General features: G+C 38.1%; 1 protein-coding gene across 8 annotated transcripts in view; it reads left to right on the top strand.

Moving 5' to 3' along the window:
- The window catches only part of LOC150075188 (poly(rC)-binding protein 3-like), a 739,881-nt gene that overhangs the window by 599,248 nt on the left and 112,707 nt on the right, over positions 1-27,926 (top strand). For 5 of the 8 annotated variants that reach the window (XM_090389199.1, XM_090389200.1, XM_090389197.1 and 2 more), the window contains one exon: positions 22,258-22,930. The exons of the other annotated variants lie outside the window; for them this stretch is intronic. In XM_090389199.1, the coding sequence (XP_090245325.1) occupies positions 22,258-22,600 (343 nt within the window). In that variant the 3' untranslated portion in view covers positions 22,601-22,930. Of the gene's footprint in view, positions 1-22,257; positions 22,931-27,926 lie in introns of those variants that run through there. 8 annotated transcript variants of the gene reach the window in all.

Here is a 27,926-nt window from a genome sequence, read left to right as displayed (position 1 = left end):
GATAACATAACCTTTTACAAACATAGTGCACACAAACCTTTACAAAACTAAAACTTCATTTTATGAATAGGGTATATGATACAAACTGAGGCACTTCCAAGTGACAGAGGATATCATCAAGGTTTTGTTCACCAACCGGAAAATGTGCGCGCTGCAGTAGATGGCAGCATAATCGCAAAACTATGATCATGGCACAAATTACCAAAATTCCATTGTCTTGGTTTTGTTGATCTACACAATTTCTATACGAGCTGTAACTTGTATGGATTTCCCTGGAGTTAAGTAAAACTTCTTAGAACCAGTTCCACTGAGCCCTCATGACTTTCGTTTGGTCACCACTTTGTCCGGGATAATTTGCACAAACAGGCGTCCTTCTTTATGAATTTTCCGTACCAATGCAGAACCCTAGATCTATCCGGCGGCTTCTTTTTTAAACTGCTTTCGAAATGTATGCGTAACAGTGGTTGCAGACTGCAACTCGTTGAACTAAAAGACACTCTGCCTTCTCAGTGTTAGTAAATTCCGCCGTGATTACAGCTTTGCGATTATGATGTCATCTACTGCAACGCCCACATTTACCGGTTGGTGAATAAAAACTTGATATTTTCTCTATAGTTTTAGGTTTGTGTCATGTACAGAGCCGAACCAAGGTACTTTTGTGCCGCGGCCAAAAAGAAATTCCCGCATAAGAAGTTTTCTCCTGTACTAGGTTTGGTTTATTAAGTGCCTATTTCAACTCTATATATTGTAATGCATTATTTTTTTGCATAAAAAGTTTGTGATAAAGAATACAGTCTATGATTATAATGACGTTTTCCCGCTTAATACCTTTTGGTAATCGAACAAGTTAGTGCCAAGCATCATTTTAGTTCCTAGTGAGTTACTCAAGTAAGTGATATGGCATCATTTTTTGATATATTTCATATTGTGAATGCCTTCACAACGAGATGCCCTGGTATTGCACTACCTCCAATAAGCAACGCTTCTCCAATGGAGAAGACTAATGTTAGTCCTCGAATAGGCAACACTTGCCGGCAGTAGGCAACTATTGCTGGCGGATACCACCTGGGTGGTGGTATCGCCGAGAATCCACTGGCAAGTGTTGCCTATTCGAGAATCCAATGTCGGGCCGTTGCTTATTCAAGGTACTTCAATATCAGGGCAACTCGTTGTGAAGGCATTCACAATATTAGATATAACAAAAACGATGCCATTTCGCCTACTTCGGTCGGTGATTTTCTACTAACTAAAATGATGCTACACACTAACTTGTTCGATTAGTGAATTTTCCGTAGTCTGAGGCTTTTGCCCAAAAACGTTTTTAGTATAAACATTTTGGAAGTGACCTATTGCAATTGTTTTCATCGATATCCATAATTGGATAGCGTCGAACGCATGAAGCACAGTGAAGCATTTGCCGTTAAGTTCTGAATTACTTAGTGGATCGTCGCTTGTCTTATTGTAAATGTAACCTTTTAAGGTATGTAAAAACTCCAGAGGAGCTCATTTTTCGAAACCTCCAGTCCTTTGGAAAACTTCTTATCCGGATTCTACTGTATATATTTTTCATGATTTGTAAAATTTTTTGCCCCTTAAAAAATGGCGCCCGGGCAAGGGCCCTACTAGTCCGTGCCTTAATCCGGCACTGGTCATGTACCATATTCACACAATAACGTTTTAGTTTTGTAAAGGAGGTTTGTGGATACCTTTACTATTAAATACTATAAAATATACCTTTTATTGTTAAAAGTGGTTAGGTTACCTAAAATTTGAATGAATATTAGTTTATTTTAATGTGTTTCTTCGCCCATAGTCTGTGTTTTCGTAGTGGTTGATATTACTGTATTCATTCATTCATATGCAACAGTTTTCTTACTTTACGCTAGGTTAGAGAAATTTGCTGAAGTAGGAGTCAGATATGATTAGTGGCAATGAATATAAAATATATATCTCTGAGTTTGATTGTAAATGTCCAGTAATATCATAGCGCAACTTTCATTGATATCGGCAACACGTAGCTTTGGGAAGTGAAAACTTTGGATCGGTAAGGTACATATGCCAAGATTTCCCATATTTAATTGTGCCATCATACATATATAGCCACGTCAGTCAGAACTATAGCTAAATAAATTGGCAAAGGTTTAAGTAGTGTCTTGACGAACTAGGAACTAACCATCGATTATGGTATTTATGTTCGCTGATAAGTAACTCCTGATGGCACATAGTTCGCAGAAAACTTACTTTCTTTTGAAAGCAGCATGTTTCTTAATGCTAACAAATTTGTCACTCTCCATGTCGAACTGACAGACAAGTCAAACGGATGTCAGTAAAACAACAAAAAACTAAGATTGTATAGCAAAGTTGGGGGGAAAAAATAATGAAATAATGCTTTCATTATAAAACACCATCGAAAGTCCACTATTTCATAATCAAACCTTACCACTCCCCCCCCCTTTTTTTTTTTCTTCACGCAAGTCATAAATTAGGTTTTTCATCGTCGAGTATTCTGTTTCTTTCAGCGATACCTAATTAAATTATAAAATATGACATTATTAGTAAATAATACCAAGTACTGTACAAACAGCAGGAAACACAAAGTCGTTTACAAAATATCAGAATATTTCGAAAGAGAAGTTTTTTTGTTTTGTGGGAACAACTGGTGAATGTCAGCAGCATAATCCATAGCTTACGCGCATTACTGATGCTCATACCAGGTTTCTAGAGACGCTTAAACCTTTGCCAATAAATTAACTGATAATGGCCCAAATGGGTCTTCTATGAATTTTGAGGAACATAATGTGACTTGACTTTTTCTTCAAGAAACAAAATATAAATACTGTACTATTCTTTTGAGCAATGCTAAGAGTAAGCTGAAATAATCATCAATTGAAATTACACAAACGTTATGAACAATATTATAGAAAGTCCTAAAAAGTGAGTTGTTGGAAATTTGAGTTTTATACTTAAATAAATTTTCTATAGCACGTTTTCATTTGGTGAAAACAAAATATATTTGCCCACAATGATTTCAAGTACAACACCTCACTTGGAAGATATGAAATAAAACTACTGATTAAATTCATTATATAATTTGATTTTTTTCCTTTGTTTTGCATTTTTTGATCTGCAGCACTTTATTTTTAGTTTAGCTTGAAATATTAGTAAATACATAAAATTGTTTTGTTTGACATGTATAAAATCTCTAGGGCTTCACAGTCCATAACTTTCATGGGTAAAGATACGGTAAGGCGGACTCTTATGGCGGGAGCAGTCTGCGTTTGCGGCGTTAAGTTTATATTGTGTTGGCAGTTGCACTCAGCTCAACTAGCCTAATCCATCAATAAAACAGTTAATATATATCGCCTTCAAATTTTACTTTTTTTCTCAAGTAAAATAAACTGCCATTTTATTAAGCAAGCTTTGGTTATTTGAGCATGACAGCAAGGAGTGGTGAGAGGCCGCGTGTTCGAATCCATGTGATTCCACAAAATATGACTATATTATTGTAAACTCCTCTGTCCTGTAGTATAAACAGAAATTTTTTTATTTTATTGTGTTCAGAAAAATATGACTGCTTACAACTAAATGCACTACAATGAAATTAAAAACATGGCACGAATAATGAAAACTTTCTATCACATTCATAGCGTGTGAAGGCGCAGTAGACTGTTCCTGATAGCATAAGAAATAGTTCTACGGTATCTCTACCTTTTCTTGTTTATAATACAAGTTCATTTTGTTTATCTATTGTATATTTCCTAAAAATGTTCACACGTTTTTGCGACTGCGATATAAAATGCTTTTATTTATCAACGACAAACAATTATGTACATAATTGCAAGAGTAAAAGTTCCAGTTCGTCATTAAATTCCTTCTAGTCAGCCATTATATGAGCATGTAGTGCAGAAACCGCTGTTTGGAATAATTATGGTCACAAAATTTGCCATCAGCATCAGTAAATATGCGGCCACCATAGGTCAGTCGGTAAAATGTCTCGCTTACGAAGTTGAGAGACCTACGGCAGGCAACCTACCGCACTAGTTACAAAAGTTGGCACCCGAGACTCCCTCGAATAGGGCACCACACAAGACGAATCCACAGCAGCGCCTAACAACGTACTGCTACTAAAGTCGTCACAAACACAGCAGGCAACCTTGTGTAACAATTTAATTTCAAGCGAAGTCCTCTTAAATACATTGCAAAAACTCCCATCATCCGTATGCATAAAATCTGTGCAAAATGAAAAAAATATAAAAAAATAAAATTTATGAAGAGTTTACTATTTTTATACTTGTTACACTGTAATGATTACTTTTTATAATCAGCATTACGTTCTGAAACCTCTGTCGGTCACATACAGAAACAGTGTCAATGATCAGAATAATATGGTGTTCAGTAAAGTAAAGTAAGGGAAGGGAGATGACATCATAAGAGACCTATTGGCCAACCAGTGGCCGAACAAATAGATTGCGCATACCCCCAGGCCTAACCTCCGAAGCCTAATTCAGTTATAACATTAATTGTATTAATGTTTTGTACAGCGGGGAAATTATTTTATTATTATTTTTTTTTTTTTTAAGTGTAATATTAAATTATTGTCGTATTACCGTACGGGTTTGTGCAATGGCGTCATTTTTATACGTAGAACTACCCAAAGTAGGTGAATGGCATCGTTTTAATTATCTCATATTGTAAATACCTTCACAACGAGCTGCCATGATATTGCACTACCTCGAATAAGTAACGCTTCACCAATGGAGAGAAGACTTGTTACTATTCTCGGCGGATACCACCACCCAGACGGCACCGTTTGAAATATGGTATGGGATAAAGATCTCTGTTATTCTCATACTATCCCTATTAGACTTAGAAAGGCAAAAAAATTATGTAGAAAGGTGATAGTAGGAGAGGAAGAGATGCCGTCGAAGGAAGAAAGAGACAGCTACTCCTTCAACTCACGCCATTCAAAAACTCGTAAATTCCTCGAATAAGCAGCGCTTCCCCAGTAGAGAAGATTGTTGTTACCTATTCTCGGGCCGACCGGGCTAGCCGGATGGGTAAAGTGCCTGCTTGGCAACCCAAAGATCGCGGGTTCGAATCCCGCCTCGGGCTTGGATCAGAGTAGTGCAAAAACCTTGGGAGATGCATTATGGCCACAAAAGCCGATGCGCCAACAACTTACAAAAAAAAAAAAAAAAAAAACCTATTCTCGGAAACTCCGTGCCGCCACCACAGACGGCACCGTTTCAAGGCTTTTTGGTTCCTCTTCAGTGAGTGGGCAGGTACCCCTGGTGTTGCATTCGTGACGAGTCGGTTATGAAATATAACTTCACAATATGAGAGCTGCTTGATGGTGTGCAGTAATTTAGACTAAAAAAGCATTATTGGGCAAGAACCTCTACGTGCGGATTAGGGCAATCGCATCATTTTGATACGTAGCAAACTACCCATTATTTGTTGTTGTTATTTGGAGCATTAGCAACTAAGGCCATATTGCGCCGGGGATATGCGGTGGTCATTCCCTGACCTTTCCGCATCCTCCGTATTTGGTGGTGACGAGCTCGAACCCCGGTCTAATCAAGAAGCGTGTGCTACGCACTGCTGCTCCTTCCCACCCGGCTACGGAGGCGCCTAGCAAACTACCCAAAGCAGGTAAATGCATCTTTGGAGAAATTTGCTACGTATAAAAATGATGCGAGTACACTAACCCGTAAAGTTAGTAAACTCCCACGTAGCTTGAGGCTCTTTACCAAGAATGCTTTTTTTTTTTTTTTCTAAATTATTGCGTAACAGTTGATTATGCAGGTCCAGGTAGATGTCACACGAGTGCATTACGTGGTGTCAGTCCTCCAATTCTCCACATACACAATGGGCTTCGTTTACAAGCCCAAAGACCTGAAGTCCCTTTTTGAAGTATTTTTTGCCTTATTTGTCGAGATTTTCTTATGTATGAAAACGAAACCAGGACAAATTCCAAGAATAAAAGTGACAACATACAGTAATTAAATGAAGGTGTGGAAAGTGTTCATTTTCAATCTTCAAACTTCTTAACTTCCAAGATTATTCATTCAACGCAGAAATATTAGTCAATATGTGAATTTAAAGCAGTCTCCAATTTAAAGACAGGATGATAAAGAGAAATGTGGGTAGGGACGTACATGCATTATGGTACATTCAAAAAAGTTTTTTTTTTTTTTTTTTAACCCAGTAAGGGATTAGATCATTAATAGAATTAATATATAACTGAAGCAGGCTTTAGAAGTTAAGCCTTGTTTACACGGGTTTAGTAGACGTGAGTCACTAGAGCGAGATACTAACCTCATTTTTTAAAGACAGGAATCATTCCAATGACCGATCACACACTGCAACTGCAGTCTCCCACTACGCGAAAATTCTGCCTTCTTTATAGAACCTCAAGAATACAAATATGCTTAAGAATGTCTCCAAAGTTTGACACCTTGAGCCTAGTTGACCCTTTAATTCAGTGCTTTCACACTTCATCGAAAGTGGCATAGTATTTAGGGTTAGGTGCCACCTGTGATTTCCCACATCTGCGCCGAATTTACTCTGTGATGGAATGCAGAACTACTGCATAAGCCAGAAAAAAGTGTAATGTCTGGTTTATACAGCATTGTGTTATGTTCTGTTGTGTCTCTGGCTACTTTGCTGTAGGGCCCCTACGTTTCCCGCCACCACCACTGGGAGGTGAGTCAGGCTACCCTCATACTCTGGCTGATCTCCGCCAGGGTCGCCTGAGCTTTCTGGGCAGAGGGAAAAAAAAAAAAAAAAAGGAGGGAAGATAGTAGAAGTGGTTGAGTCAAAGTAGGCAAAAGGAGGAGAATGAGGAAAGAAGAGGTGGGAAGGGAGAAGTAGGAATCACCCCTGGTCTGGGAGCCCACCGAAGGCCAGGGAAAGGAAGACAGTTCGCAGAACAAGGGAGGTCTGCAAAGTTGGGTAGGCGCAATGGGAAATGTGTGAGTTTGATTGCTATCAGTTCAGTGCCATCATTCACGAGGAAGATGTCCAGATGGATGTTCATTCAGTTCTGATAGTGGCCGGTGATGAGGGAAGAGCAGGTATGAAGAGAGATCATAGCGATTTCAGGAACATCTGGTCTGGATGTCTACGTTGTGGGGTCAGACGTGAAGAGATGATACCAACGCCTTTTGAAGACTGCTGAGGCATATCTGCCAAAAGCCAAAAACGCTTCTTTTGATTTTAACAGGTTGCTTTCCAGACTAAGTGTGGTTAAATTTATATCCAGTAACAGTTGATTATGCAAGTCCAGGTAGATGTCACACGAGTGCATTACGTGGTGTCAGTCCTCCAGTTCTCCACATACACAATGGGCATCGTTTACAAGCCCAAAGTCCTGAAGTCGCTTTTTGAATGACCCATGTCCTATCAGAAGAAAGGAAGTATGTAAATTAGGGAAGAGGTAGGAGACACTAGGTAGAAATAATTTGGTAGTACTGCCTTTGGTGGAATCATCCCAACGGATTTGCCAGAGGGAAACAAGTTCCTGCCAAATACGCCGGAGTTTTTGTTTCGGATCTGCATCGAGAATAGTTTTTATCCCCAGAAATTCAGTTTCTTTGTTCTTTCTGATGGCATGGGAAAGCCCTGTGAACGCCGCTTGGAGGTCAAGGGGTATACAATCTGTTAATTCTTTTAGTGCTGCTGTTGATGTCGTTCTAGAAGCCCGAGTCATTTTTAATAACATCAACCGTTGTATCTGCAGGATAACGTTCCTGCTAATGATGAACAAACTACGGAACCATACCATATGTTACGAACGGTACAAAAACAGCTGAATAAAGAAGATGGAGTGCAGGTCCCTTAAGGCCCCAGTCTTTGTGGGTGAAGCGAGCAAGCATATTGGTATAATTTTTGGCCTTCTCTTTCATGGACTTTAGGTGTGGCATGAAAGTTCTGCGATCATCTAGGGTAACACCTAAATATTTGAATGACCGTTGATTCTTGAGTGCATGTCCTTTATAACGAATGGTTGGTGGACTGTTGATGTCAAGACAGCCTTTGAGAAGTAGGGTTCTGCTTTTATCTGTAGAGATTTCCAGCTTATTCTCTTCAGCCCAAACCGACAGGGCATTCAAGACTGTGTTGGCTCTGGTCTCAATAGCTGCACGAGTAGGGCCCTCAACAACGTTAACTAGGTCATCTGCATATGAGAGCTGTGTGATATGGGGGAAGTCCTGCAGGAGCCATTCATCCAGAATCATTCCAGACAGCTGGCCCCAGAAAAGAGCCCTGCGGGCAGCCTCTGGTGAGTTCGCGAGTGACACTATGAAATTTTATTTTCATGGTAACTTTTCTGTTATAGAAGTAATCTGTAAGACATTTGAAGATGTTGAAGGAGCGGCCAGATAATCTGGCTCGCCGTAAGATCCCTGGCCACCAGACGGTGTCAAAAGCTCCCTTAAAATCTATAAAAATCGCCAGTACGTAACTGGCATCAGAATTATCTGCTAGCTGAGTGGTTTTCAGTAGTGCATCAATAGTTGAGCACTCCTGCTTGAAGCCAAACTGGAGTGTGGAGGCAAGTCCTTTGGTTTCATAGACAGACTGAAGACGGATGAGAAGTAACCTCTGGCGCATTATAGCCTTAGTAGCTAATGCGCCAAAAAAATCCAAACAAACAAACGAAGTAACCTCTCAAATACTTTTCCTAATATTGGCAATAGAGCAATTGGACGGTATGCTTTGGCTGTACCAGTGAGACGATTTGGATCTTTGGGTAAAAGCCGGAGGTTGGCGTGTAAGAAAGGATCCTTCATTAAGACACGTGTTGAATAGTTGTACTAGAACATCGGGTGCAACAGACCAAAGGTGTTTGATGGACTCCCCCTCGATGAGGTCCAGTCCGGGAGCTTTTCCATTTTTGATTTTATTTAGGGCTAATGCAACCTCCTCATCCGTGAAGGGTTCTTCTTTGGCCGAGGGCAAGTAGCCCTGATTCTCATGCTTTACGAGCTAGAATAACATTGTCGTAACTTGCTACAGGAAACAGTTATTGGGCTCTGCAGCAAAGCCCGCCATTGCTATTTGCTGAACAATATTTAATAAAGCTGCGTTTCGAAACTGTGAAATGCCTACATTCCAAAAACATTCGTGTTCGCTATATTGACAATTGGAAATGCTAAGTGAATGAATCTTCACGCGTGTTTGATATGAGATAATCGTATTGTGGAGGGTTTGGAGGGAAGCAAGTAAGCAACTGAACAGAACCCTTTGCATTTAGTTAACTCGCCTCGTTTCTGGAATCCAGTACAGGCTCAAAGTAATGCATGCTTGCATTCACCTCATGAATTCTTTTTGTTGCCACAACAGCCAATGTTGATAAGATGTTCTGAGAGTAGCAATGTTTCAAATGAGGAAGAAGATAAAGCTTGGAACAAAAACCTAAATAACTTCAAGGCGTGTGTCAGGGAAATAAACTATAGAAGATTACTTAGTCTCGACTGTGTCCACAGTCAGCAGTGTGTCAGCAGTGTTGTCAATAAAATGGCTGAAGTTGAATTCCTGGTTAGAAAAACTAATGTTGATATAATATGGCTAACAGAAACGTGGTGCCGCCGGAAATTGGTGATGATGAGTTCCACAAAGGTATGTATAATGTATTTAGGGAAGACAGAAGGGGTGGAGGGGTCATGCTTCTTATCAAAAGCAGCCTGGGCGCGAAAAGAGCTTTTGCTGAGTCTGAAGTTACGCCTGCCAGCATAGAATCTGCATGGTGTGAATTAGTTGGGAGCAAAAGAACAATAAGAGTGGGAGTAATCTGCAGACCAGAAGATTGTGAAGAATATGACCAGAGTCTTTTACATGCAGATGGAATAGGCAAGCAAGCGTGAATATCTTACGGATGACTTTAATCTGTCCCATATTGATTGGAATAAGTGGGAGGGGAAACTCACGATGGGGAAAAACATTTTTAAATAAACTAGTTGATTATTATTTGTGCCAGCTTATTAGAGAAAGTATTAAGTGGTGAGAATATTCTTGACCATCATTAATAATGAATCAGATGACATCACAGGACTTAAAGTACAGGAACCATTGTGATCATGCAATCGTAAGTAGCAAGATATTGCAGTAGTTAAAGGAAAGGCACGGGTTTTAACTTCAGAAGAGGGGGGCTTTGACAGTTTAAGGCGCTACATGGCATCCGTGAACTGGGCGCATTGCCAAGGGATAGCGAATACATTTGAATTGTGGAATACTTTTAAAGCAAAAATCACAGAAGCCATGAATGCATACATATGCAAGAAAATAATGCAGGAGGATATAGAAATGGATGACTGCGAAGCTGGTTGGTCAAATAGAGCAGAAAAAGATAGCATGGGATAGTTACATAGCGATGTAAAGAACTGAAGTCTACAACAGATACAAGTTGATCTGTAATAGTACCACAAATAAGGTCAGGGAGGCCGAGGCTGCGTATAAGAAAGCATTAGCTAAGAGAGCGAAGAATGGGGACAAAGAATTTTTCATGTATGTGAATATAACAAAGAAGAAGAAAGCTACTCAGATCGGACCCTTGTGCATTGGTTGTAGGAAAGTCTTAGATAATCCAGATGATGTTGCGGGTGAATTAAATAGGTCTTTGCAACGGTCTTTACTGACGAAAGACGCTTCATGCTGAGAAGAGGCTGTGCGAGTGAAGCTGAGCCATAGAAGTTAGTGATGTAGAAATTACAGATGATTGTTTATTAGAAAAACAAAAGTTTAGAGCATAAAGGCAAGTAATGCTCCCGGAGTTGGTGGCATATACCCTGTAGTTCTTAGGGAGAGTGCGAGGGAGTGTATTGAGCCATTGAGGTTAATTATAATAATAATAATTTATTTATCCCTATTTTGTTACACTTATTTTTTGGGAGATAACAGAAAAAAAGGAGGGAGAACACATAATCCAATGGCTTTTTAGGGGGTGTTCCCTTAGTAAACGATGTGAATAACATTAAAAATATACAGTTTTGAAGTTGTATGGGTAATGTTCAACAGAAAAGACAGATAAATTGGAGTTTTTATACATTTCTTTACAGAAGACTTCGTAAACCGTCAATACTTATAATAGCACTGTGAACATTTTTACAATTAAATGAGATATATGCACTGAAATTTTCACACTATTTGCCACCCGCTTCCTTTAACATTAGTACATTATTTCTATATTAGCATTAACATTAGTAGAGGCATGCGATGCAAGAAAGCAAGCTTATGCATCATCAGCCAAAAAAAACCCTCCTTCGTTCCAAATGCCTGTTCAACTCAGCCTTAAATTTATTTAGGCTATCAACTTCCACAACAAAAGATGGAAGTCTGTTCCACCAATATTTTGTTGGTAACCAATATTGGTAATGGTTTCCTCTGTTTTTAAAATCCAGGAGATGAGTGAAAAGTAAATTTGAATCAGACATCTGGTGATGTACTCAATTAGTAGTTTCTCTAATCGGTTTAGAGAAGTGACATTTTTTCAGGAAGTTTGTTCCAGGTTTTAGCGCCTGCGTATTTTATATTTTTCTGACCTATGGCTTTTCTGAAAAGCGGAAACTTCAGGTTTGCTTCATTTCTTAGATCGTACTCTTCTAAGGTTATGAAAAAGGATCTAAAGAGAGGGGAAAAGTCTGGTGTCTTCAAAGCATTGTAAACAAAGACCGCCTCTGCTTTCTGTAGCAGTTGATAGATGCTGAGGGTCTCACATCCTTGTATCTCGAACAAACCGATGCGTTCCAGGGAAAGCCCAAAATTGAACACATCGATTGAGAATGGAGTTGATTCTCGCAAGGTTTTCTTGGCTGGTGGTACCCATGAGATAATTCCATAGTGCGGTTGAATTAAAGAAAGGAATACTAGTCTGAGAAGAGAAGGAGACTCCTATCAGAGGCCCTGAGAGTATTCCCGCTAGTGACGAAGTTTTGTTTCGTACGGTTTGTTTTACTCAACTTTGCTTGTCATCTAGCCAGATTCCGAGAAACCTGGTTTAATTCACCCTTTCAAGTTGTTTTTCTTTGTAAATTATGTCGAAATCAATATTTCTGGATTCAGTATAAAGTTGATTCTTTTGAAGCCAACTATGTATTATAGAGAGCAAGGCAGAGATTTTGAGTTGAAGCTGATTAGGGTTCGATATCTGTGATCACGATGAAAATATCATCGGCATACGCTACTAGGTGGGAAGATGGAAGAAGAGAGAGAAATACCTCGATGTAAACAACAAATAGGATAGGCCCGAGAAGTGAGCCTTGAGGTACTCCCCTGGAAAAATAACAGATGTCACAGTATGACTGATTTGTTCTTACGACAAGCAGCCGATCAGTAAGGTAGTCTTCAAGGAGAAGGTTAATTTTCCCTCTCAAGCCAAGATTATTGAGTTTGTTGAATAGAATATTATGATTTATACAGTCAAAAGCTTTAGATAAGTCAAGAAACAGTACTATAGCATAGTGACACTTTTCAAGACTATCAATGATCCTTGAGCAGAAGTCAACAATTGCAAGATCTTTTTGAGCGATAGGCATACTGTTGTTGATGGATGAGCTGATCTACTTCAAGGTAACCCACGAGTCTGCTATGAAGAATTTTTTTGAATAATTTTGGAATAACTGAGAGTAGAGCTATTGGGCGAAAGTTGTAGAGTTACAACGGTTTCCCTTTGGAACAGGGACGATTATTGCTTTTTTGAATTGAGAAGGGAATTTACCAGGTTGAAAAGAGAGATTAAATATATACTGCAATGGCGTCAGAATTGAGCTAAGGGCCTTTTTCCAGCAGAGAAGGAGATATTTTGTATATGGCTAATAATAATAATAAGCCAGGGGCTCCCTTTTTCTTTCAATTGATGTTCTGCTTCTAAAATCTCTTGATCCGAGAAGGGAGCGAGAAAAAAAGTTTCTGATTGAGTGCTTGGCAGATTCTCTCATTTCATTGTCTCTGGAGTCAAGTCCGTCTTGAAAGAGGTTATTCACACTTGAGATAAAATGTCTACAGAAGGCAATAGCTTTTAGCTGGTCATCTGAAATGAGTACCTTGTTTTCATCCACATCTCCAATGTAGCTCCGTGATTTTAGTTTCCTTCCTGGTAATAGCTTGTTCAACACTATCCATTTTTCCTTGCTTGTTATTGATACCTGTAAGTTCGGAATTTTAGTACTGTATTTTCTCTGACCGAATGCAGTTTCTGTACGTTGTGTATTTAATTTTATCTGCCTCGATTCTTGTTGCTCTAGAAATTCTTGCAAGGTTGTCCCTTTTCTTTAACATATTACGAATCTTGTTTGAACGCATATTTTCCCCCTTGGCCTGGTGGTCTTTTTATTCCCTGGACTCCTGATATACGACACGTATTTTTCATAATTATTTAGGATATGCTTAAAGAAGCAATTAGTCGCATTTTCAGGATCACTTGTAGCAAGCACTCCATCCCACGTAGACTACTGGAGGTCGTGACAAAGCTTATTGAGAGAGTCTGGAGTGACAGATTTGAAAGTGTGCATGATCTATGCTTCATTTATTTCATTTTCCATTACCATTAAGATGGGACGATGATCCGAAATAGTTGTATCAAGTATTGCGTACGTGAGAGAGAGAGCATTCCCCAATTGCGAAGTCAAGAAGAGAATTTGGGACTCTCCCATTCTAGTTTGGATATCTCCATCAGTAAGAAGAGAGAAACCATTGAAGTAATGGCATCTAGGAGGTCTTGCACTTGAGAGGAAGAGCTTTGAAGAATGTTAATATTAAAGTCTCCAATCAGTAGGCTTAGGGATTTGCTTGTGAAGTAAGACAGAGTATTGTCAAGAGTTACAAGGAAGCTGTTAACTGAAGCTGGTCGGTATAGACACCCGACCGCTAATGAGACAATGCGGATAAAAGTGAATTCGCAAGCTTGATCAGGCAGATTTCAGATAGGAAGGGCAGAGGCCATCTTTGGTCAGATTATGAGGGCGTCTTTGGATTCGGAAGATTCTTGTGGATTGGAGACGTTCCAATGTATTGCCAATACATAAAGGCAGTTCTAAGAGTGAAGTTAACTACAGACCAGTTAGCCTAACTTCAGTGGTAGGAAAAATCTTAGAGGTAATGATTAAAAGTGCAATGCGGGGATTTAGACAGATATGGCATTCTGAAGAACACACAACATGGCTCTGTTAAGGAAAAATCATACTCAACTAACTTAGTAGGCTATTTCGTAATTTATTTGGATTTTAGCAAAGAATTTGACTCGGTCCCTCAAGCGGTTACTGTATAAACTTGAACAGGTTAGGATTACTGGTAAAGTTCTAAGGCGGATTGCTAGATGGCTGCAGGGCAGAAGGAGAGGGGTTGTGATTAATGTATATCCTTCAGGTTAGTTTAATGTGAGGAGTGCGGTCCCTCAAGGATCGGTTCTTGGACCATTGTTGTTTCTCAATTTCATAAATGACGTCGACGAAGGGATAGAAGGCATGATGTCAAAATTTGCAGATGATGTAAAGGTTTGCGGAGTCGTTAATGATCAATGCCAAGCAGCGCTCCTTCGGGATGACTTGGACAGACTTCAAAGATGGTCAGAGAAGGTTTTAATGCTGATAAATGCAAGGTCTTATACTTGGGAATAGCAACGCAAAAATAAATTATACACTTGGTGGGGTTAAATTAAAATCAGTGCAGGAGGAAAGGGATCTGGAAGTTACAATACGGGCAGATATGAAACTTTCTGACCAGTGTAAACAGGCAGCCAGGAGAGTCCATGGTGTCCTATCGATGATCTGAACGTTATCCTTTAGAGACAGGACGTCATAATCCCACTGTATAAGGCAATTGTAAGACCACATTTGGAATATTGGGTTCAAGTACAAGGGCAACTCAAATGGTGAGATCGGCAGAAGGACGACCGTATGAGGAAAGGGTGATTGATGTAGGCTACAAAGTTTGGCAACCAGGAACCTCAGAGGTAACCTGATTGAGGTTCATAAGGCTCTGAGAGGGATTAATAAAATGAGTGAAGGTGGGTCATAAGTTCAAACTACAGGGTTGAGGTTTAGTTTAGATTGTAGGAAGTTTTCTTTGATTGCTGGAGCAAGTTGTCCTCATAGGCTGACAGTTTGAATAAATTCAAAGGGCAACTGGATAGTTACCTGTCTGGGGAGGGAAGCATATAATTTGTATTTTATTTTATTTTTTGTGCCAATGCAGCAAAAGCCTGTGGCTTCCTTGCACTATATGGCGAATACTATTACTACTCTACTCGCAGCTAGACGGTACTAAAACGGTATGCTACGCGGATCCGGTTACTAAAACTTAGTAGCTCGCTCCAACGATTCGCCTGCCTTCTAAGCAGTGTTAAACAAGGTTTTAAGGTTGGGGATATGCGTGACCTATATGGCTAGTCATTCGATGTACGGTCGCTGTCTTATGATTTCATCTCCTTACCCTTACTTTTAATAATTAGCAGCCAACTCTTAACGGGAAAAAATCCACGAAGTAATCGACTCACTTAACGTCATGATTACGGAAAAGATATTCCATTACTTACTCTCCCGATTTCAATAATTCAACTTTGGCACATGAGACCGTAGACCAGACTGAACCTTCCACGGAAAGTATTGGTATTGTGTTTCAACTTTTCCAAGCATCTCAGGAATATATTTGCATGACTTTTAGTCTGTTATACGAAATTTCCAATAATTATTCCAGATATCCATAGCATGTGGATGGGCAAATATCTCCAAGGTGTCAGGAGCACATTCAGTTAAATTGGAGAAATAGGCTTCATAGTCAACGTGTAACAATACAAATTGTATAGGCCAATTTTCTTCTTGCAGACATGTAATTAACTGTATCATGTGCATGATTTTCCTCTAAGTACACAACGCTAGAAGTGAATTGCGAAAATCATGTGTTTAAGCTTTTTCTCTCCTCATTCTTTGGAATTGAGCCCAAGATCATACTTTTTCCATGTTCGCCACTGACTTAAAGCGGCCCTGCCCAATTCCAAAATAAACCTAGAATCCCATCCCTGAAAGGTTGCGAACTCTTGCCCTGAGGTTTCATTTGGTTCGTAATATTCATCGCCGACTCTGAGAGGCCTCTATAGTAAGGTAGTGGCTGTGTCACATTTCCACTTATGTGGAAATGTGTAGTTGGAGTCCCTTAAATAACGAAGGACTCACTGGAATCTTTTCTAGCAGGACTTATTAGAGATGCAGGGTTTTATCAACCCGCAAAACAGATCTTAAAATTCAGAAAAATTATAGACACGATGCACTAAAGACTTATAGCCTGAGATGCGTCGATGTTAATCAAAAAAAAAAAAAAAAAAAAAAACCAATCAGCCTGCAAAAGAACAAAATTAATTTGAAAACACGCAGTTTACAGACAGAGCTGCAAACTCCGTTGCTTTACACTAATTTAAGTAATCTACTTAGATGAATAGCATATGTTGAGCGTCTTATCTGATTTAACTGGAGACGGTAACGTCACAATTTCTTCGAAAGGAATGACATAACTTCCATAAAAAAAGGCTACAATTCAGTCAGCGACATAGAGGAAGGAAGAAAATGAGAGAACCATCGATGTCTCTCCCATGTAGCACAGTGATTACAGTCACTGTAATTCCCACACCCGGTGAAAAAGAAAGATTCGAGTTCGAATTCAGTCAATGACGCGAGGAAGTTTTGCGGCTCTTTTCATTCCGCGCCTGAGCTAGTCAGTCTCAGGCATGGATAGCAAGGTTCCCCCTCCCGGAAACTCGGGTTTTTGTCTAGTAAAGAGACCAGAGAACACACCTAATTTACGGACATATTACACACGAGCAGGTGAGTTAGTTCTCGGGTGGCCTTAATAACACTACTTTTTTTTTAGACGTTGCTCTCCCAAAGCATGTACTTCTGTGAAAACAGCAAACGATAAGCCGTTCAGTAAAACGTAACAGTTTCCCATTAAGATTATTACTATATTTAATACCACGTGAAATTAATAATATAGTTTATTAAGCAATCGCTTAAACCACTATACATTATTAAGGTGATGGGTCAGGCATCTTGCCAATACCCATCATCACACCATGCTGCTGAAAGATTCCTACTTGCCGATGCTGCCAGAAACCTTTTCGTTTATTTTTTCCAATGCGATATTAGCGGTTTCAGTGCAACATGCTTCGAGAATGGTGTAGAAGGAAAGAAGATATACATAATTTATTAAAGTATTATATCCGCAAGTTTAAACAACTGTTTATGGCAGGTGAAACTTCCATATTTTGTATTATATTGCACAGAAGGAATGTGCTGCATAGTTATGAGCACATTTTTATCCTGCGATAATATGCATTCCTTACAAATATGCAACTCCATTTTGGATATAGCAGAAAACATTGTCCATAAAATGGATAATGTCCATCAATATAAAAAAATTGTCCATCAATTTAAAAAAACTGCTGCAAAGAGTAAGTAACGAAATATTCATATGATACTGTTTCTTCTGAAGTCTCAACTCTGACGTGTTACTGAGATCCTACGGTAACTATTTTACGAACTAGCCATTCTGTAAGGACTGGCACACTCATTAACGATGTCTCCAGGCTAAACTTATTCTTCATCAGCTGAAAGAATTTTTCGAATATTCAAGATCGCCTTTATCTAACGATGGAAATCGAATACATGTAGGTTTTGAAGCCGCGAGCTAAAAGTCGTTTTACTAAAAGTCTGCAAGGAATGCATGTGGATAAAAAAAATGGTGCCGTAATTATTTGGCAGCACTATTCAATAGAAATAGATCTGTATAATGCAAAATTATAATTCGTGTTACTGAATATTCAACACACCTTTATAATGTGGACAAAAGTAAGCGGAAATAGGTAATGTAACGTTTAATTGAACGTGAACTGATCTTTGAGATTGTAATTTTTTTAATAAAATTTTGTCAGCGGTTAAATTAAAGGTTCTAAAAATAATAAAGGGAAAAAAAGTGTGAAATTTAATTTTAACTGCAATGGTAATATTTGTATTTGAACTAAAATGATCCTTTGAAGCAAACGTATACTTTTGTCTACATTTTAACTTCAACACAACTTTGTCATTTGTAATTTTAAAAAATATGTTTGGCTTAGCTGTTTTTTTTTTTTCTCCCCTGCGGTGGTTTTAAAATGCTGAACAATGTATAAAATAATTTGTTATTTGAGTTACTAAATCAGTTAATCTTTTCTGGAAACTAAACGTTGAAACTGATTCTGGAAGTGTAGTTTAAGGGGGAGAAAATGCACACTTTACGTCATTATTAGTTGATAACAAAGAATTTTGGCATCACATCATTCATTTAACTGACTGATCTTAATAAATGAAAATAATCAAAATTGCATTTTACTAAAATGCCATTTTTGATTAATACAGTAAAATTTAGATGGTCTTCGTTAAGCTTGTGCCTCGCACTGCATGTCTTCTCTCGCTTTCTTATTCTTGTCTACGTGTTTTTGGCTCGGAACAAAGGAATTTGCATATTGTTGCGCTTAACACCAAACTTAAAGATAAGGGTGGGATTTTGAAGTATTTTGTCACGTGCATAGTGTGTCAGTGTCAAAACGTTCGGAAAGCAACCGCCTTAGATGTTTCTGAATAAGTTGGTCTTGAGATAAACTGGACGCAAGATGAGGTATTGGTCGCTTCCACTGGGTTTCTCCACCCATCTCAAATTCATAATAAGCATATGCAGCACATAAGTAATAAATGTTGTGGATCTGGGATTCAAATTATGATGAACATCACATCCGGAATAAGTAGTTCCTACAGAGTATCTCTTTTAAACTTAGCGGCTGGCTTTGAGGTACGATGGAATACAACAGTAAAAAGATGCTTTAACTTCGCGTTAAAGGAACATTGTACGCAGCGTCCATTGTTCTGGAAAAATATCGTTTGTGAAATGCTTAATTTTATGAAACTTTTAAAGAACTAGTGGATGATGGACATTTTTGGTCGCTTTTGAAATGCACTATAATAATTAAGTTAAAAAATATGGCACACACTTCTATTATAATTGGGGAAAGACGTTACATGATTTATACTTTTAATAATGACCACTCTTATACCATGTGAATGTTAAGATAGTTTGTTCAGTTAATAACTAAATAACTATACATTAAGGTGACGTTTCTGGAACCTTGCCAGGCCTTTCTTCAGACCATATATTGGCTGTTGTCAGCACGTGCTTGCCGAGTGTCTTGATCCAAAATGCACAGTAGGGATCGAGACACTCTGCAAGCAGGGACTGACAACAGCCAATATAAGGTCTGCTGATGAACGGGGCCGGCAAGGTTCCCGTAACGTCACCTTAATCTATATAGTTATTAACTGAATAAACTAGTGTAGTATTCACGTGGTATTTGTAGACATTTCTATGCCATACATTTCTTATATCTTCGCGTTAGGGAGTTCCAAGCCACACTTTTAAATGTAAACATTTTCCCATCGTTGCATTAAGTTGGAAACGGGAAGAACACTGAAAAATACAGCGATGTGTATGAGAGTTTGCCTTCCTTGCTATGAGTTGCATAGATAAGTAATATGCGGGTTTCCAACCATCTTTCGCAGTTTCTCATGATTGCAGACAGACATACACTTACTGAAGGAAATTTACTAAAAAGCCCAGCTTGTGAGGTGGGTTTATAGTAAATAAAATAATACCCTTTAACTAAATTACTGATAAAAGTACCGCAAAACGATTCTTCTGCTACTGGGAGCAGTCTATTGCTGCGTCACGATGTCATCAGTCTGACGATAAGAAATACCTTTCATCTACATGAATTTCATTGGCAAGTGCTGCCTTTATTTTCATGCAATAACGAAACATCAGCATATTTTATATTATTATAGGAAATTCCATTCTTTTATAATCTAACTTAACCTTTAATTAGCATTAGTAAAGGCATATGATGCAAGAAAGCAAGCTTATGCAGCATCAGCCAAAAAAAAAAAAAAAAAAAACTTCCATTTCACCCCTCCGTTCGTTCGAAATACCTGTTCAGCTGAGCCTTAAATTTATTTAAGCTATCAACTTCCACAACAAGGGATGGAAGCCTGTTCCACCAACCAACTACCCGCTGGCTAAAGGCAAATTTCCGCACATCTATCCTACATCTGTCTTTCCTCAATCTTAATTTATGCCCTCTCAGGTGATTATTTTGAGCAAGACGAAAAATCCCATCGGCATTGAGCATGCCCAAATCATTCAAGGCTTTATACACCTCTATCAGATCACCTCGCCGGTGCCTAGCTCCAGACACTGTAATTTGCAAAACTTTATCTTCAATTAGGCAACATAAAAGACTACTAGAAAATTTTAACTTTAAAGTTTTGGCATTTTATGCATTAATTATGGAAATGTTTCATTGGATTAATCTATAGTTAGAAAATATTAACGTTTGCAAAATATATATATATATATATATATATATATATATATATATTTTTTTTTTTTTTTAATAGCCCTATCCTTGCATGACTACGTTATGTTCGGAAAACATAACGATAAAATGTGACTATGCAAAGTACGGTAGCCTTCACCCAATCAGACTGATGAAGTGGTGATGCGGCAACAGACTGTTGTCGTGACAAGTGGTGTTGCCACGCATTAAACACATTCAGACTATCACAACTAATAAAGTAAATAGCCGGAGCTAATCGCAGCAATTGAGCATGTGTTGTTACACAATGTGAAAGACTGAGGGATTTTGTACAAGGTACTAAAGGACCTGGAAATGACGATTCGGTGATGTATGCAAATAATATTGAGAAGGACAACTGGATATACGGGGTATTGTAATTTAAAGGTACCCAAATATTTCTGCCTTCTTTTAAGATTTAGGAAATTTAACACATTTATACTTAAATTTTTGACTGATATTAAAATTGGCTTAAATATTGTTTTCATTTTACGATTTATAACTTGACCATCCCTTTAAATTTCGCCTAATCAGCTGCAATTTTTGCAATCAACAATATAAAATAAAAGTAAATCGATTTTATTTATTTTTGGGGGAGAAGTATCAAAAGCCTACGCCGACTCTTAAGTGATAGTATAGTGGATATACCACTTTTCACTCATTTGGACATCTTGGTTGAGTCCCATCAGGAAGTGGAGAAATTCTTACTATGGTTTTTCAGTCAGTCTTCTAGTTAAGCAAATCGTTCCGTGAACACACTTGTACAGCCATAATACACGACAAAGAACGTGTGAACTGACGCATAATGCCCTAAGTAACCGAGACCTCGAAAAATCCCCAAACGACCAACTGCACAGTTTTTACACTAATTTATTGACTAGGTTACGGACCTTGTATTGTGTTCGGGTTTTTTCCCCCCTCAAACAAAATCAGCTTTACGTTCATCTTACAAGTATATGATGATGTTTTTAAAATAAACCGATGGTGGAAACAACTTTACCACTGACCACAAAGCAGTTGATTGGAAAAATTAAAAAAAGGTAATACTTATATTAAAATTTCAGCACATACAAACTGATGATTACTATGCACTAACAAAAGAAAGATCTCTACGACAAAATCTCCTAAATTTAAAAACAAACCAGGATAGACCGAAGTACCTTTCACCTTGCAATACCACATAAACCTCACTCACGGTTGAAAGACAGGAAAAATACAGCATGTGGACGTTACACACCTATCAGCGCCATTCTTTCTATTGCTAGAAACTAGAATGCATTTTCTTTTCGGAATTAAACATCTATAAATTGCAAATAAATTTCAGCATATAAATTGCAAAAATTTCATATATTTGACCGAAATATCAAATAAATGTAGCAAGTAGTTCATAAAATTTCAAGTTGGAAGAAAACCAGCTTTCTCGTTGGGTAGAACTAAAATAATTGTTGGGGAGGGAACCCATCCTGTACATGATGTCATGCAGAAAAGAACATGATTTTTGGGACGCTTTGCATATTTAAGAGAACGCGGGGGCTGAAGGTTGGTATTGCACTACTTCCAGTATCAGATCTCAACATTTAGTGTCACTGAAATTGAATTGGTCACAGACATGTTCACACACACTAACCATGGCAAAACACTGAAGGTGAGAAGCATACTTGAAGTTATCTTATAAAGCTCGAGCATTAATATGTAATAACCAGAAATTAGTAATAATTCTTAATTACCTGTTTTGTGTTGTTGTTTCCCAACCAAACTCATCTCCTCCTTCCCTTGTTAATGTGTTTATTTCTCGTTTTTTTCTTTCCCTTTTTTTTCTGTCTCCACAGCATGGAACTCCATAAGAACCTGACCCTTGACCCGACCTCGACCCCTGCCTCGACCATCACCTCTGCCACCATGTCTTCGACCTTGTCCAACACCCCAAGTCCCTTGGCCATCCCTATCAGCCAGTTGGTGAAGCCTACCCCTCTGACCCTCGGTCTAACCGCCGCAGCCGCAGCGGCGGCGGCAGCAGCTGCCGCCGCCACACCTACGACCTCAGCTCTGTTCGCCGCCGCCGAGTTGGCTTCCATCACCAGTCAATCCCGTAAGAGTTTTACCACGAAAATCCGAGGATCAGCTTCTTACAACGGCAAGAAATCTGAGAGAAACAAATATTCGCCGTACTAGATGTGATAGGTGACTCTTAGTGAAATCGTCATGGTAACAAGAGTTTGTAGAGTGCACACCAGACTGACAGAGCGGGAACTGCGTGAAAATGCAGTCTTTGGCATTCGGTTATGAACTGAAACATGCCGAAGAGGACTACTTTATCATTACTACCCTTACCTTCCAACAACCTTCTCGAGGGCGGATCGGGACTATGTGGAAGTCACCTGTTAGTATATTTTGTCCTTCTCTCACGGCGTTCCCGATTCTACTGCAGTAAATCACGAGTGCTAGTCGCCAAGTTGAAAATTGTCAAAATGCATTAAATTATACTGTGGAACTGCAGCAATTTTGCACCTCTTTTTTTTTTTTTTTTTTTTTCCTTTCTTTCTTTCTTTCTTTTTTTCCAGAAGATGTCGCCACAAGCGTCCTGCTTCCACGGCCATATACGTAAGCCAATTGTGGGTTTTACTTTTTTTGGTATAGCCTAATTTCAGAATCATTTCTCCTTTTTTTCCTCTCTCTTTCATTCTCTTAATTTTGATTTCTCTTTATATTTTATCAAAATTTTAATTACCTTTATTTTTTTAATCGTTTATACTTTCTACGTAGTTTATTTGATTTTTTTCATATCTTAGCTGGACGTATTCTAACCTCCCTTGTAACCCTTCCTTTCCTAACGCACAACGACACTCCTAAATGTAAGGCTTGCCGGGACTGCCATTGTTAAGACAGCCTTCTTGTTTTATAGCTATTTTTAGTAACTCGAATGTTGGGTCCACCAAATATTGCCAAACGCCATTCCAACTACCTCCTCATTGTATCCCATACCACCATCTCCCATTTAGCATTTAAAATATCATGATGATATTCCAAAGCCTTCAGGTTTTCCCTTAATCAGCATTGGTAATATCTGTAATATGGGAAAATAGAGTACATTCCCTTTCATGAATAAGATGGAGGAGTCATTGCTTAAAGTAACTTTTTTTCACACCTACCCTTTTAAAAATGAAACTAAATAATTTTCCGATCCCCCCCCCCCCCGACGCGTTCCTAATTTCACAGTATCTAATATGATACTTTCTCCCCCCCCCCTCTGTTATCCTATTTCTGTTTTCATAGTTCAAAAATCTGTCATATTTATTACAAATCACTTGGTCTCAAACTGCAAAAGAGGTGCAAAATATCTGTAGTTTAACAATTATACCTACGCCTTCTCCACTAGATGCAGTGGAAAATTGCTCTAATTTGAACTTCTTCAGATGAAAAGAGTGGATTTGATTTCAAGTTAACTATGTAGGCAGTGATTGTGTGATCATGAAGACGGAGACTATCGTCGACTCATATCAGGATATTATATATATATATATATATTATTTTTTTTTCTTTTGGCATAACGTGATGAGAAAGTTTTTCAGATTTTTTTTTTTTTTTGTGCCTGTTTGTATGCGTGAATCTGTTTGCGTACGGAAGGGACAATTTTTCAAGTGTCTTTTGTTTCTAGTGTGATTTGTGAAAGCCTTGGTTCTGTGACAGCGGTTACACTCTCAAAACTAGAGAATTAAAGTACGTTAAAACCATCTATTCTGTTATGTGTGCACTTATTTTATAAATTTCATTATGTAACACATTTCGCACAATCAACTGTATGCTTGCAGTCGCAAAAATTACCACACTCGAAAATCATTATGTATTAAAGTACAGCACATATCCAAAAATTACAGTAGTTTAATTTAGCTCTTTCGAATTTTTCTCAAATCTTTAAAATGGAAGGAGGAAGAAATGTGAAAGTATTAATGTACTAAAATTACTTTATGAAAAATGTAATAAGTTTCAAAAAGATTGGCTTTCTTAAAATGATGAAAAGTAGGAGGATTTTTTATTTTATTTTTATTATTATTTATTTTTTTGTTTCTGTGGTTAGCGAGAATTTAAATTGCCTAGTTAATAGAATAGTCTTAATGGTCACGGCAGAACAAATTTCACCTTAAACATAAGCTGCCTTGGTATTGAACTAAAACAAATGGCATCGTCAAAAGGTTGGTCTGTGATTTATATAAAAGCTCACCAATTGCTATTACAACCTGTTTCGGATTTGTGATCTGCGACGGAACTATCAGTAGATATCTCCTACCTGATGAGGGACTAGCAAGCCAGAAACAGGCCGCCATAGCAGCGTGAGGTTTTATGTAAATTACAGAATTAACCTTTTGGCAATGTCCTTTCTTTCAAAGCAGGGCACTTCTAAGGTAATTTATAGGTACAGCAAAGTTTGTTCTGCTGTAGGTATAACACAGTTCAAATCCTGCCACTCAAAAAAAAAAAACGCATTCGGAAGAGAAAGTCTTCCTACTTTTTTTAATCGTAAAAGATTTTATTCTTCCTCTTCCTTTCCAGGAAGAGGGGAGGATGGTGGGAAAGGAAGTAGATCTTCTCCCACCATCCTTCCCTCCACCCTAGATAACAGTTTCGAATTGTTGGCATGTATGTGTTACTTACAAATAACATTCACTTATGCCAGTTTTTGCTACAACCTCTTACATTGTTCCACTGGAAATAATCAATAGATAATAACAGACCTGCTGCGTTAATCATGTTTTCGAACTACTATAAACCGTTACTTGCAGGAGCTATCTAGAACACATTGAGGCATTAAAATCTTGTCTTTCAATTAAAATTCACAGATACAGCGGAAATCCATTTAATTATAATGAACAAAGGAGCAATTAAAGAAAAATGGCATTTTGAATACTTCATTTCGTAGAGTAGAGGCAGTGAACCTATTTTTGGATTATTTGAATTCTACTTAGCGTTTTTTACTTCTAAATCGGTGCTTCTCAACTAGGGTCTTTCTGTCTGTAATGTGGTGTTGCGAAAATTTATGGACAATAAATCGAAACTATTAGGAAAAGTAATGAATGCATTACTTTCCCATCACGAGAACTGCTGTATTTTTTTTGAGAATAGTGTGTCAGGTATAGAAAGGTTGAGAAAAGCTGCTTTAAATGGCCCAAGATTTCTTATGCGAACCACAAATCACTGGAACCGTAAATCCATGCATTTGATAGTAATGTGGTTACACACTTTACAGAGATATTTGAGAGCATTAAGTTCGGTGCGATATTTAAGTATATCGGAGAGGAAGAATTGTCAAGCTTGGATAGACAACACAGTCGGTGTTGAGACCTATGAAATCAAGAGAAAACAATATTCGGCTCAGGGTTGCTCAGGCGGCTTCTTTCTCCTCACTCACTCATTCATTCCGTACCTGTGGGTATGGAATGGATAGGCCTAATGAATGACCGTGAGCTGCTTACTGATTTTATCCATACTCTAGGCAAGGAGTCATCGCTAGAAGCCAGTGAATTTTACACTAATGTACATATTGGGATAAGTCAGTAATGGTGGATTGTACATTTTATGTTCGACATCATGAAATCAGGCCATTATTAACATTTAGCTAGCCGAATGTATCAACATTTTGAATAATTACTTAAAACTAGGTGACTGTAGGCAACAATAACTTAGATCAGTAGTGTCCACCTATACGCGAAACAAACGAGGGGAGAAAGTTTTAAAATTAACTTTGGTATATTCAATTATCCAATTGGTGTAGGTTATCGGTTATTTTATTATATATCGCATAATTAGTAATAATATTAAAAAGAGAAAAAATATGAACGGCACATATTCGGATTAGAGGGTTACTCTTGAGGTACCCCTGATATAGATATAAAGCAACAACATGGCGTAGACAAGAAACAGATATTTAACACACAGGAATAAAATGCTTTAGAGTATGCGTCCCAAAACCTAAGCCGGGCGACGCCCTTTTTACGTACCCGTGAAATATATCGAAAAACTTCTATAAATAGAATACAAAAATGACAGACTGCTGTATTATTACTTTATATGTTTTATTATCACCTCTCCTGTGCGTAACAGCATTGCCAATTTAAACTGAGATGAAACCTCTAAAATGAGAGTACATGAAATACAGGTACAGATCAAATTTATCTATTAAACACTTTTAGAATATCTTGGATATTACAAAATTTAAACAACGGCATTTATTCAGCAAAAATAGACAGTATCAGCAAATAAAAGTAATTTTCATTCTATTATTTATTTTATTATATGAAAGCATACCATTTATGTATTACTTAACGGAACACACTCACCGATACATATAAAGTGTGTTTAGGGTCTAACGGCACCAGGGGTTCCCCCATCTCCGCGTAGTATACATTGTCGTGTGTTACAGTACACTGTAAAGGCCAGAGATTTAAGTGTATGGATATTGTGGGGTGTCCTGTACCGTTGTTCATCTGGCCATTTAGCCTCTGGACCCCTGCTGAGGCCCAACGTTGCTCACACTAAGCCCCGTGGAGGCAGACCAGGTACACCAGTTATTTTTAGATATGTACTCTGGCAGGTTCTGCCACTAGTTTCCTGAGATTTCAGTGGTACCTTTTGTAAAAAAAAAAAAAAAAAAAAAAAAAAAGAGGTGGGGATAAGATAAGCTACATTATGCAAGTTTTAAAACAAGAAATGTCCGTAAAATGGGTTCAGCTCGAGAGCCCTCGGCTATTTGGCAGTATGCCCCGCCAAGTATGAAAATAAGCTTTAAAAAATCCTGCTCTAGTGTAATTATTCTCTGATTTTATCGAACATTGACTTCTTTCTGAGCCATACTTTTTGGTGCCTAAAATCCTTAAATACAGTTTATGAAATGCAGCATATTTTATGGATCAAAGGTTTAGCGTGATCTTTCTCCCCCCCCCCCCCCTGAAAATCTCTACCTTCGGTTGTCCAAGGTTCTAAATTGAGAATAATTACTACGAGGTATCACAATTTTATTTTGGAATAACATAAAACGTATAAAAATGTGTGCTCGTTGCAGTGCTATCCCAAGTTGTCCTGATGCTGAATTATACAAGCCCCATATGATAAATATACAGTGCATCTGAAAAGTAATGACATAAAAACAGAGCAAATGTTCTGAAAAAGAATTATTATAAAAATCATTCAAAATAGTCATATGTATAGAGTTCCCACTTGACTCTATACACATTGTTATACGTCTCTTTTAATCATTCAAAGCGTTCTTGAAATTCTTCCCAGATTACCTTCTAGAAATGGTCGATCATATTTTTTTGGATTCTAAGAAATCATTGCCCTTTCACCTTCATTTTAACTTCAGAAAGAGAAGTTAGTCGGAGCCAAATCTGGTAGGGGGGGGGGGTATCTTAGCTATCTCTTTTTGCGATGGAAATACTCTCGACCAATTAACACCGAATGCGCAGGTGCACTGTCGTGGAACAATAACCAGTTATTATTTTCATGA

Source organism: Mastigoproctus giganteus, chromosome 14 (genome assembly GCF_048544385.1).
Source record: "Mastigoproctus giganteus isolate SK-2022 chromosome 14, ASM4854438v1, whole genome shotgun sequence".
Classification (NCBI taxonomy): Eukaryota; Metazoa; Arthropoda; class Arachnida; order Uropygi; family Thelyphonidae; genus Mastigoproctus; species Mastigoproctus giganteus.
This window is presented reverse-complemented; position numbering and strand designations above follow the sequence as displayed.